The sequence below is a fragment of the Hordeum vulgare genome, chromosome 5H (genome assembly GCF_904849725.1).
Source record: "Hordeum vulgare subsp. vulgare chromosome 5H, MorexV3_pseudomolecules_assembly, whole genome shotgun sequence".
NCBI classification, from domain to species: domain Eukaryota; kingdom Viridiplantae; phylum Streptophyta; class Magnoliopsida; order Poales; family Poaceae; genus Hordeum; species Hordeum vulgare.
The window spans coordinates 524551277-524563809 of NC_058522.1; the positions used below are offsets into that span (position 1 = coordinate 524551277).

General features: G+C 51.2%; 2 protein-coding genes across 2 annotated transcripts; one reads left to right on the forward strand and one right to left on the reverse strand.

The window, feature by feature from the left end:
* Positions 1-5532: 5532 nt before the first annotated feature.
* Positions 5533-7407, reverse strand: LOC123452167 (monooxygenase 2-like). The gene is made up of 4 exons (XM_045128771.1): positions 7037-7407; positions 6882-6947; positions 6573-6756; positions 5533-6505 (listed from the first exon to the last, which is right to left on the reverse strand). Exons 1-4 carry the CDS (start codon positions 7270-7272, stop codon positions 5714-5716), a joined length of 1278 nt encoding a protein of 425 aa, XP_044984706.1. The 5' UTR covers positions 7273-7407; the 3' UTR covers positions 5533-5713.
* Positions 7408-11948: 4541 nt separating this feature from the next.
* On the forward strand, positions 11949-12197 carry LOC123452171. Its single transcript, XM_045128772.1, has one exon. It carries the CDS (start codon positions 11949-11951, stop codon positions 12195-12197), a length of 249 nt encoding a protein of 82 aa, XP_044984707.1.
* Positions 12198-12533: the final 336 nt, after the last annotated feature.

The following is a 12533-nucleotide window of genomic DNA, read 5'->3' on the forward strand; positions in this document are numbered from 1 at the left end:
CCCACTTGGAAACTCTTTCCACCTTGTGTTTTTTCCTTCTCAAACCTTATGGGCCTTAGTGGGAACTTATTCCAGCCCACTAGGGGCTGGTTTATCTCTTCCCATAGCCCATGAGACCCCTTGGGGCATGACACCCCTCCCGATGGTCCCCGGCACCCCTCCCAGCACTCCCGGTACACTATCGATGAGCCCGAAACTTTTCCGGTGACAAAAACAGGACTTCCGAGCTCCTCGTGACATCCTGGATCTCATCCGGGACTCCGAACAACATTCGGTAACCAACCATATAACTCAAATACGCATAAAACAACGTCGAACCTTAAGTGTGCAGACCCTGCGGGTTCGAGAACTATGTAGACATGACCCGAGTGACTCCTCGGTCAATATCCAATAGCGGGACCTGGATGCCCATATTGGATCCCACATATTCTACGAAGATCTTATCGTTTGAACCTCAGTGCCAAGGATTCATATAATCCCGTATGTCATTCCCTTTGTCCTTCGGTATGTTACTTGTCCGAGATTCGATCGTCAGTATCCGCATACCTATTTCAATCTCGTTTACCGGCAAGTCTCTTTACTCGTTCCGTAATACAAGATCCCGCAACTTACACTGAGTCACATTGCTTGCAAGGCTTGTGTGTGATGTTGTATTACCGAGTGGGCCCCGAGATACCTCTCCGTCACACGGAGTGACAAATCCCAGTCTCGATCCATACTAACTCAACTAACACCTTCGGAGATACCTGTAGAGCATCTTTATAGTCACCCAGTTACGTTGCGACGTTTGATACACACAAAGCATTCCTCCGGTGTCAGTGAGTTATATGATCTCATGGTCATAGGAACAAATACTTGACACGCAGAAAACAGTAGCAACAAAATGACACGATCAACATGCTACGTCTATTAGTTTGGGTCTAGTCCATCACATGATTCTCCTAATGATGTGATCCCGTTTATCAAATGACAACACTTGCCTATGGTCAGGAAACCTTGACCATCTTTGATCAACGAGCTAGTCAACTAGAGGCTTACTAGGGACAGTGTTTTGTCTATGTATCCACACAAGTATTGTGTTTCCAATCAATACAATTATAGCATGGATAATAAACGATTATCATGAACTAAGAAATATAATAATAACTAATTTATTATTGCCTCTAGGGCATATTTCCAACACTCATGGTTATAGGAATAAATACTTGACACGCAGAAAACAGTAGCAACAAAATGACACGATCAACATGCTACGTCTATTAGTTTGGGTCTAGTCCATCACGTGATTCTCCTAATGACGTGATCCAGTTTATCAAGCAACAACACCTTGTTCATAATCAGAAGACACTGACCATCATCGATAAACTGGCTAGCCAACTACAGGCATGCTAGGGACGGTGTTTTGTCTATGTATCCACACATGTAAATGAGTCTTCATTCAATACAATTATAGCATGGACAATAAACAATTATCTTGATATAGGAATTATAATAATAACTATATTTGTCATTGCCTCTAGGGCATAATTCCAATACACGCCTCCTTCGGTGGATCTTTGCGCAGGTATTTTTCTTTTATTCAAGAAAAATTCTCCGTAAATTTTCAGGACATTTCGAGAACTTTTATTTCTGCACAAAAACAACATCATGGCAATTCTGCTGAAAACAACGTTACTCCGGGTTAGTTTCATTCAAATCATGCAAGTTAGAGTCCAAAACAAAGGCAAAAGAGTTTGAAAAAGTAGATATGTTGGAGACGTATCAGGTACCAGCGGTGAGGGCCGTGTGGGTGGCCTGGGTGCGCGACATCCGCATCCGCCTCTCCTCCAGCTTGAGGTACGCGACGATCTTCGAGAAGGTCGGGTTGGTGATGAGAGGGATGTTGGAGGCGGCGTTCCCGAAGTCGTCGTTCAACCCGGCGATGAGGGTGCTGAGAAGAAGCTCGTCAGAGACCGCCTCACCGAGGTCACGGAGCTCGTCGACAAGTTTCTTTAGGCGCATGCAAAAATCGTCAATAGATGAGTCGAGCTGCTGGCACCCAAAGAACTCGTCGTGCAGGAAAACCTTGCGTTGGAGCGCGTTGTCGGTGAAGAGGCCGTTGAGCTTGGTCCAAACGGCATGAGCGTCATCGTCGGAGACCGTGTGGAAGAGATCCTTTGAGATGGCGGCGATGTGATCGTGGCGGCGGCGGCTAGGGTTAGGTTAGGATCGTAGGTATGATACCATGTTGAAAACGATTGTTTGACAATGCTTCATGATGTATTGATCGGTGCATAGCACACGTATATATGGAGTACAAAGTGAGCCTCAACCTCAACTATACAAAGGTTAGGAGATGGACCGGGCCATACAATATACATGCATAAATCATATATTCAACGCTCACGAATGGTGGGCCGAGAAGATGGTAAAAAGAAACCCCATTGGAGATCTTGGAGTTGGCTTTCGACTCCCAAATCTATAGGTGGGATGGGTTTTCGCTATAAGAGTTTTTTTAACCTCTCTATGTTAATTAGGAAATCAGGGTCGGCGTTTACTCACAGAGCCGTCTCCAAAATGTGCTCATGTGCTTAAGGGACGTTAACACTGACTTTTGGAATACCCGGGCTCCAAGATCTGCTTCTGCTACAAGGTGTAGCATCCTTGCTGGCCGTGAGTTACCCAAATATGGTGCGCAATGGGGGATTTGATGATGGTAAGCAAGTTAATATTCTTTCTGATCATTGGATCCCATCTATTCCACCATGCATGTGCTCTTCAACCACTTTCTCCTATTCCAGCAAATGCTAATTAAGGTACATTGCTTGATTGATCAGTACAGTAGTAGTTGGAATGTTGAGACTATTCGTGCTTTCTTTTGTGATGAGGTTGCCGCTTCAATTCTGAGAATTCCCATCAACCATCATGGCGAGGATTATGTTAGGTGGCCGCACACTAAATTCCACAAGTATTCAGTTCGTTTGGCATATAATATGCCTCGCACTAGTCATTTTTTATTGGCTCGTAGTAAGAATGGGCAGGGCCAGTGTTCGGATCTAGCTACTGAAGAGAAGGAATAGAAATCCAAATGGGCGGTCAAGGTTCCTGATAAAATGAAGATTGTTTTGTAGCGTTTTGCTTAATTAGGACTGTTTACCAACTCGTGCACATAAGAGGCAGACTCCATATAATTGACGGAATTGTAAAATTTTGACGATACAGGTTTAAACCGTTTTAACTGTCAATAGACTCGTAAACGAGGTCCGGTCCGTAATTTTTTTACGGTGACCCGTAAACGAGACCCTGCGATCATTATATCTGCGGGTTCGGCAGCTGGATACGAGTTCGAACCCTATTCCTCCGCCACCGCGAAAAATCCCCACCCCTCACCATCGGCGCCTAAGATCCGTCGCGCGCGCCTCTAGTCCGCCGCCTAGCCGATCCAATCCACCGCCCAAGATGGCCAACTCTGATGGTCATGGCAACGATGACCCTGAGAGGACGCGCCGCCTCAGATGTGACGCCGCTTGGAAGCGTGTCGCCCTGCCGTACACGCGTTGGGGCTTGTCGTTGCCGTCGTCGCTCCTCCGTCGTGAGACAAAGGAGTACGACCGCGCGCACGGCCGCCTCTTCTCCGGCAGCTCCTCCGAAGCGTTGAGCTCGCGCTCGCGCTCCTCCCTCCCACCGGTGAAGAGGGAGCTAGAGGAGCTCCCTTCGGTGAAGATGGAGCCGGAGCCCGAGGCAAGGCCGCAGCGACGTGTCGGGGTGTCGTCGGACCGGAGGACTTTCTCCCCCCGACAGAGACGGACACCCTTTTGCCCGCGCTGCTAGCGCGAGTGCGTAGGAGCCGAAAGAAGACCGGCTGCACCGTCGGAGGGACGAGGAGTTCGACACCGTGCTCTATGAGCAGGGTGTCGCGTCGGTCCTAGCCTTCGGCGACAAGGTGGAGGAGTGGAGCCATGAAGCCACTGCGCATGAGCGCATCTGCGTCGAGCTCTCCTCCGACGACGACGACGATTGAGCGTTGCCGCATCTACTATCGCACGAGCTCTGATGAGCTCAAATTTGCGTAGTGCGATAGGGTAGTTATTAGCTTCAATGAGCTCCGATAGGGTAGCTTAGCTCTACCTCCTCTAGTAGTTGTGCATAATAGAATGTACTATGTGATGAACTATGAATGAGTGTAGTTGCAATTTCTCCCGCGAAAGCTTTTCTCAAATTATACAGTTTCATATATGGGGTCTATTCTGCAGCGCAACATTTCGTCCCGTAAAACCCCGCTTCATCAAACTATAAACAACTTTTGCGGTTCAAAAAAATACAGGGTCTGCTAGAGATGCTCTAAAGGTGGCATCCTCTTCTAATCCAAATCAAAATGATCATTGGTCAGGTGGTTATCGTTTGGAGCTGTTTGTTACAGATCGCCTGTTCAAATCCCTGATCCACCTGTATGCTGTTATTTTTCAATTACTTATGTGACACTGACGAGTGGACCCTTGCGGAAGGGGCTTGTTCGCGAGAAGAAAAAAGATCAAGGTTTTTTGCAAAATAGCAGGCCACACATCCTCTCTGCCATCCGGTCGCTGACAGTGGGCTCCATGCCCCGTTGACACGTCTAATCAGCATCTTGTTCGTATAAAAACGTGACTTGAAGTGTATATGCACGTCAAAGTTAAGTTATCTCACCAGTTCAATGTATGTTGTAAGTTTTAACACTACACTGATTTTTTATATCAAGTTAGGGCATCAGTGGTGTAATTGACTCCCTAAATATTAGCAAAAGGAGAACTCCCTCCGTTATGACTTAGAAGACGTGTTTGGAAATTCTCTAAAATCTAGATAGTTATTCATTGATTATGAGCCTAGTTTAAAAAACCGTACCGGACCGTCGTCGGATCGGGAAAAACCGGAACCGACAGCCTCATCGGACTTTTAAGCTAATAAGACCGTTCTATAATTGAACCGGAGAAAACAGGTCGAACCGGCCGGTTTTCTAAAAAAACCAATAAATACCAGGTCACTAAACCGGGAAAAACAGGAAAATATTTTAATAGAATTTGAGAGAAGTGGGATTCGATCGCAAGTCCTGTGAGCAATACGTGAGGTCTACCCACGACCCTATAACCAACTCGGCTAGGCTACTTTGTTGTTCATTACATGAAAATAATTTTGTTTCATCATTGTTTCATACTATATTAGCACATATATTACTCAACATTTATTTATTTATTACTTAAAAAACCGACAATCGAACCGATGAACCAACGGTCCGACCGATAAAAACTTGAACCGACAACCTTTTCGGTTCGATGTCCGGTTCGGTTTTTTAAACTACGGTTGTGAGATGGACTGAAAACTAGCATTCACACGCTACGCATGCATATAAAAGTAATACAACGAAATACTAATTAGCTGATAAAAGTAAATGCAATGCACATAAAAATTATATCATTAAAAATAGAACGTTTAAAATTTCTAATGATATATTTTTTGTAATATATGTCTCTTATTAAGTTGGTCAAATTGATGACTTAGATATACGTACCGGACTTATAAAATGAAACGGAATAAGTATCTATTATGAAAATTCACGTAAATTTAACCGTCACTTCTAACCTGTGACGGAGGGTGTACAAAGGATGAAGGAATTATTTATGGAAACGATAATGAGAATCACACACACCGCGGTAACAATCAATTCGAAGTCTGCCGTGGCTTAGCAAATACTCCGATGTCACTCTGAGTGCTTCTTGCCCTTGTCCTTGGATCTGGATGGCGTGGGCAGCAGATCGCCGCAATCATACCACAAGGTATCGGCGAGCTTGGGGAAGATGAACCTGTAAAAGATCAAGTCACGGAACAGCTTGACAATGTGGCCGCGCAGGCCGTGCGCGTCGATCCCGCCCTGCTGGACCCAGCCCGACAGGTAGGCTCCGGCGACCAGCCAGGCGGCCCGGCCACGGCGCTCCGACACGTAGGCCGCCACCCCCTCCGCCGGCGTGGCCGCCCGCGACAGCGCACGCGCGAGCACCACGGCGTCCTCCAGCGCGGAGCATCCGCCCTGCGCCAGGTCCGGCGTCATGGGGTGGAACGCGTCGCCGGCCACCGTGACCGCCCCGCGAGCGACCGGGCCCGTCAAGATGGCCCAGGGCGACCGGTAGAGCAGCGGAGCCCACGAGACGCTCTTGTGGTCGGAGTGGCGCACCACGTCCAGGTACTCCGCCGGCATGCGCGCTCCCAGGTTGTCCGTGACCTCCCGCAGGATCTTGGCCGGGTCCGCGCCGGCTTCCTTCTCTGCTGCGGCGACGGTGTTGTTGACGAGGAACCAGTAGACTTCCGTCTCGCTGATGGGCACCATGCTGGCCCTGAGGCCCGCCGTGAGGAACTGCCGGAGCTCCTTCTTCATGCCGTGACCGCCCGGGTAGACGGCGAGACCGCGGACGGCGGACCGGCCGCATGTGACCGGCTCCGACAGTCCTAGCCACCGCGCCACCACCGAGTACACCCCGTCGCATCCGATCAGCACCTGATGGATTGGACGACGTTTACAAGACAGCAACTACAGTTAATTAATTGTGCGGAGCTTGGTTTACCTTGGCTCGGATCACTGTGCCGTCGTCTAGCCGTAGAACGGAGGTGTCCGGCGAACCGTCCCCGGCCGTCTCACTGTTGATGGAGACGAGCTTGGACGAGAAGCGGATGGTGCCCGGCGGGAGCTCCTCCGCGAGCGCTTCCAGCAGCGCCTTTCGATCCGCCGGCCTCGCCTTGATTTCACCGCTTAATTTTTGCGTCGGTTTAGCCAAACTGATCAGATCGATTCTATATGTCTATGCCTATGCTGCTAGATTAGCTCAGTTATCGACTCAACCTGGGGATGGAAAATACTTGTGTCAGTCACCAACCTGTTTTTGCGTCCGGCGAAGCGAAACACCTGAGTTGCTCCATTTTCAAGATTGGTCACCTGAAATCTGCACGGGCAGCAAGAGAATCGATTCCAAGTAATTCTGTTTTCTCTTGTTGATACATACGAACGAATTGCAAAAGCTGACGCACGCACGTTTCGTAGGCGTCGTAGCGGGACATGAGCTTGTGCGCGACGCCGAGCGCGCGGAGCGCGAACCAGCCGCTGGGGAAGATGGTGAGCGCGGCGCCCGTGGCGCGCAGCTCAGCGTGCCGCTCCAGGACCAGAACGCCGCCGCCCACGCCGGCCCGACGCAGAGCCAGCGCGGTCGCGAGCCCTGCGATCCCGGCGCCCACGATGACCACCTCCGCCTCCACCGCCGATGATGACATCGTCGCCACCTCACCCTCACTCGCTGGCTAGCTACTACCTCAATTATGCTTAGGACGGACACTACCAAAGATCACGTTAGACATCGGCACTGTCGTGGCGATGGGACATGAATGCTGATACTGCTCGTCGGCTCCAGAAATTTAAGGCATCCAGAGCATCTTTAATAGTGATCGCAAAAAACACGCGTGGATAAACACAATTTTTAACGTGCGCGGAGTAAAATCGTGCGTTTCAACGGAGGCGGCATAAAAATGCGGGCAGTAAACTATTGCGCGTATGTGGAAGAAAGCGGACAGCCGCGCGTCAGATTTGCCGCACTGCTTTTAACGCGCTATAAAATGCCGCGTCCGCCACGCGGCTGCCCATAGCCACCCGCCTCTCCCTCGCTGCTTCCTCGCCTCTTCCTCTGCCTCTCTCTCGCCGCTCCCTCGTCGCTTCCTCTGCCACCATGCCGTCGTGCCGCCGTGCATCCTCGGCTACCGTGGCGTCCGCGAACGCCCCTCCGGCACCTACTACGTCGAGATTCGGTCCGACGACGTCCGCATCGGCCTCGACACATTTGAGACCGCGCACGAGGCCGCCCGCGCCTACGACGCGGGGGCGTGGCGACTAGGAAGGCCTCGCGCGCAGATGAACTTCCACGACGTCTGCACGCGCGAGCAGGCGCAGGACCTCGCCCCTTCCCCTCGCCTGATCACGGAGCAAGACCGTGCAGAGCACCGTCAGCGGCAGTGCCTGCTCGTCGTCGAGGAGGACGAGCGAGCCATGGCGGAGTGGCGCCGGCGCCACCCGGAGGACGTGGCCACCGAGAACGCCTTCTGGGCGGAGAAGACGACAAGGCGTCGCGAGGAGCGAGACGACAGGCGTCGGCGCAGGGCACTCGCTATATCGCAGTGCGAGGTCGTCAGCAACGGTGGGACGTCCATCTTCACTTGTGACGATGAACGTTGGGAGCATGCATGGCTCGATACCTCGGACAGGAGCACCCACAGTAACGACTCGGAGTAGTTTTATCTATATATGCTAGTTTTATTATCTATGTGTTGGACTAGTTTATATTATTTATGTGTTGAACTAGTTTTATTATCTACATGTAATATATTATCTATATGTTTTATCGTGTTGGTGTGACGGTAACAATGTACTATATGTAGCGTGTTGGACAAGTTTTTGAGTGTTATTTGCAGCGGCTGCTAGAGCGCCTTGCGTGCGGTAAGAGCATCTCCAACGGCAGCGCAAAAAATTCCGCGTCCAATAAATTTTTTAGCGCTTCACTGTAGCAGTTTTGAAGCGCGGGGACGGGGGCATCTCCAACAGACGCGCGCTAGTGCGGCGCCCAATCCAGTCCGATCCAGCGGTCCCATCTGCAGCCGCTCAAAGTTTGCTGCGCGCGCAAGCCGGCGCACCAAATATGCTGCGCGCGATAGCATTTTTGAGCGCGCGCACAAAAGTTTTTAGCGCGCGCAGCGTTTTGCAGCTTCTGCTGGAGCAGTCCGGTGCCCAAAAAACGAATCTTTTAGCGCGCGGAGCAGTTTTTAGGCGCTTGTTGGAGATGCTCTAAGTATGCTGCGACCCCTGAGCCAGCGCTCGTCAGCGCCCTAAAAAAACTAACCGCGGGCTGTAAATCCGTTTTTTGGATGCTCTTACTGGGTGGGTGTCACTAGTGCCTTGCTAGCTAAACTTTGTGCTATACTATACACCATTACACCGTCTGCCGCTATGCTTCGAATTATTGCTGTTTGAAATACACTTTGGTTCTTGGTTTTATATGCATCTTATATGATGAATTAATAATAATATATATTTTTAAATCAAAATAGTTTTAAAGTATTTTTAGATTAAATTTGACTTTGTTTTCCATTGATTTCCTCTGGTCTATCCAAGGTTTCCCCTGATTTTTTCTGTGTGCGAGCCGGGGCCTTCCGAGGCGATTGGCGCTCCGGAGCAGTCTCTTCTCAGCCGTGGGTTCGGGGGTTGCTGCTGAAGGCTTGGCGATTTTTCTATAAGCGTGGTCCGGGGACCCGGTCGTCTGGGCGCGCGCGGGGTGCTCGCATTAAGAGCATCTCCAACAGCCGCGCTTCGCGCTGCGTCCAAAAAATTTATTTGCTGCACGCGCTTCGGCTGGTTTGGCGCGTCGCACAGCGCTGGCTCTAGCAGCGGCGCTAAAATGCAGCGCGCGCAAAAACGAAAACATGTGAATTTGACACAAACAAGTTGAGATGCATAAAAGTTCATGCCCACAAGTTCATCCAACCAAGTTCAAAATACAAACAAGTTCAAGACATATAAATGAAAGACACATCATTCATCATCTTCCTCGTCTTCGTCCTCATCTTCCGAAGACGATTCTTCCGCCTCCGTAGATGAATCTTCCTCCCTAACCTCATCACGCACCGCATCACGTGAAGCTCCGACGGTGTTGGCAAGATCTTCAACGGCGGCCGGAGGTACACCCATGCCTCCCATGGCGGGCGGAGGTGCACCCATGCCTCCCATGAGAGAAGCAAAACTCATGCCTCCCATGGCGGCCATAGCGTCGGAGGGTGCTCCAAAGCCACCCATGCCTCCCATGGCGGCCGGAGGTGAACCCATGCATCCCATGGCTCCAAAGCCACCGATGCCTCCCATGGCGCCGAGGCCACCGCCACCCATGGCGCCAAGGCCACCGCCACCCATGCCGCGGATCAAGGCTCTTTTTTGGATCAAGACTTCCTCACGGGCAAGGTTGACATATTCCTTTTGCGCATCATTGAACAAAGATGTGTCCAAGAAGAACAAGTGCTTCTCCCATTCCAACAACTTAGCTCGCTCCTCCATGCCCACCTTCCTCTCCTCCAATGCCACTTTCCTCTCCTCGGCGGCCACCCTCCTCTCCTCGGCCGCCAACCTCCTCTCCTCGGCCGCGGCATCTTGGTTCCTTGCCATTTTCCTCACCTCGTTGGCTTCTTTTCTTGCCTTCACAATAGCTTCCATAGCATTTGTGAGCTCATCATCTCCTTTCCTCTTCTTCTTTTCGGTTTTGTCCTTCTTGCACCCATCCGGTCGTTTTGGTTTCGAGTATGAAACCGAGTTGGGTGTGGGGCTTCTCTTGCCCTCATCACTTGATGCATCATCCTCCTCCTCATCATCATTCAACTCAATTGTTCGCTTGTGTTTGTTGCTCAAATGCAAATCATCCAAATCTTCACGCTTATTCCATTTCTCATCATCCTTCAACACTTCATAGCAATGAGGCAAGGTAAAGATCTTTCCTTTCTTGATCTTCCCCTTCTTGGTTGTCCTCGTCTCTTCTTTGAACAAGTTTTGTGCAATGTTGTACTACAAGAAAAACAAAACAAGTTAGCGCTTCGGACACCAAAAACAAGTATGATGAACATGTATGAGATGCCACTTACTCTATCATCCTCATTTGTGCCACTTGGGTTAAGCTTGTCAACTGCCTTTTGTGCGGCTGCCCACTTTTGACAATCCGAGTTGATTGTCGACCATCGGGACCGAAGTGATCTCTCGGAGCGGTCAATTCCACTCACGTTCTGAGCATCAAAGTATTCTTTCATTCGCCCCCAATAAGCATCTCTACTTTGATCACCTCCAATGGATGGATCCCTCGACACTTGCAACCAAGTATTGCATAGTAATTTGTCATCGTTGGTGGTGTAATTGCCCGCTCTTCCTTTCGGCGCCGCGACAATGCCCTCACCCTCCTCGTCCACCTCAAACTCATGGTCGTCCAAATGGATGTCATTGGTTTGAGACCAATGCGAATTGTTGGACCCAACACCCATAGTTGACATGTATGAATCATCGTTGAGACTACACAGTTTTTGAACAATGCAAATATAAGCTATCTATATGATGATGCATTGAAAAAATAACAAGAAAATACAAGTTGGAATTTTTTTCACCTTGGGGGCATTTCGTCGAACACGTGGTGCGCGTCGGCCGCCGGCTCAACGAGTGAGCTCGCCGGCGCTTCGGTAGACGCCGCGCCGGTCCGCCGCCCTGCAAGCTTCTTCTTCGTCTTCGAGCTCCCGGAACCGTCCGCCGCCTTCTTCTTGCCGAATGTTTTTCCTTTCCTCGACCCCACCGTGACGGCACGGGACGGCGCCGGCGCGACGCCACCGTCGGCGTGGTCATCCGCGGCGGCAAGAAGAGGCTGCGCGCGAGGCCGACGGTCGGCGGAGCTCCGGCGGTGGCGGCGCCAACGCTCGCCACGCTAGGGTTTTCAGCGACGGCGACGGCGGCGGCGGGCGGGGGGGGGGGGGGGGGGGGGCTCGCGGCTGTACAGCGGGGTGAGCGGGGTGCCGGTCTGCGCGTCCATGGTGGCAGGGGCGCTGGCGCCGACGCGCGCGATGCGAAGGAGGAAGAAAGAGAGAAAGTTCGCGCGCGCGCTCGAGTCTGCCGCGCGCGGAAGTGTGCGCTCCAAATTACCAGCGCAGGATGAGGCTATGGACAGCGCGCCCAACTTGTTTTAGCGCGCGCGCGGTTTTTGCGCGCCCGCTGGAGCATTCCGCCGCGTCGCGCGCGCGCTAAAAAGGGATATTTTCGGGCGCGGCGCTTGTTTTGCGTTGCTGTTGGAGATGCTCTAATGCATTGGCTGACCTGCGGCTGCAAGTTCACCGACCCCGACACGGTCGTTCCCTCCGCTGCGTCGCATCGCGTGCTGCCGGACACCATGAGTTGCGGCAGCGATGGATGTAGGGACGCCGGCGACGGCAGCGGCGGGAGCGGCAGCGAGGGGTTCGGGCAGTCGCGGCCGAGCAAGGTCGCGGCGGACGACTCGGTGGAGCCCGTGCGGTGCTTGGACGCCACGTCACTGTCGGGGTCCTGGATTGACAGGAAGCTCCTGGTCGACCCCAAGATGCTCTTAGTCGGATCTAAGATTGGGGAGGGCGCCCACGGGAAGGTCTACAAGGGGAAGTAAGTGGACGACCCTTTGTGACATATAACCCGTGCACGGTTATTCATATGCTTCAGCTGAAGGTCTGCAGTACTTGCATCCTGATGGTTGTTGTTTTTGGAGATAGCTTACCAGGCTTGCTGCCTGGTAGTACTTGCATCAACTGCCTCATATTTAAATTTATGTTCCTAAGCTTTAGTACTAGCAGCTGTCCAATCCAATGGGTGTTATTGCAAAAGGTTTTATAGTTTTGTATCAACGAAGTAGGGGGTAAGAGTTGGTATGATTTTAATTTATAAGTATCCAATTGCGTCTGAAGGTACAGTACACGGTGTACCTACACAACAGTTAGTAAAATTT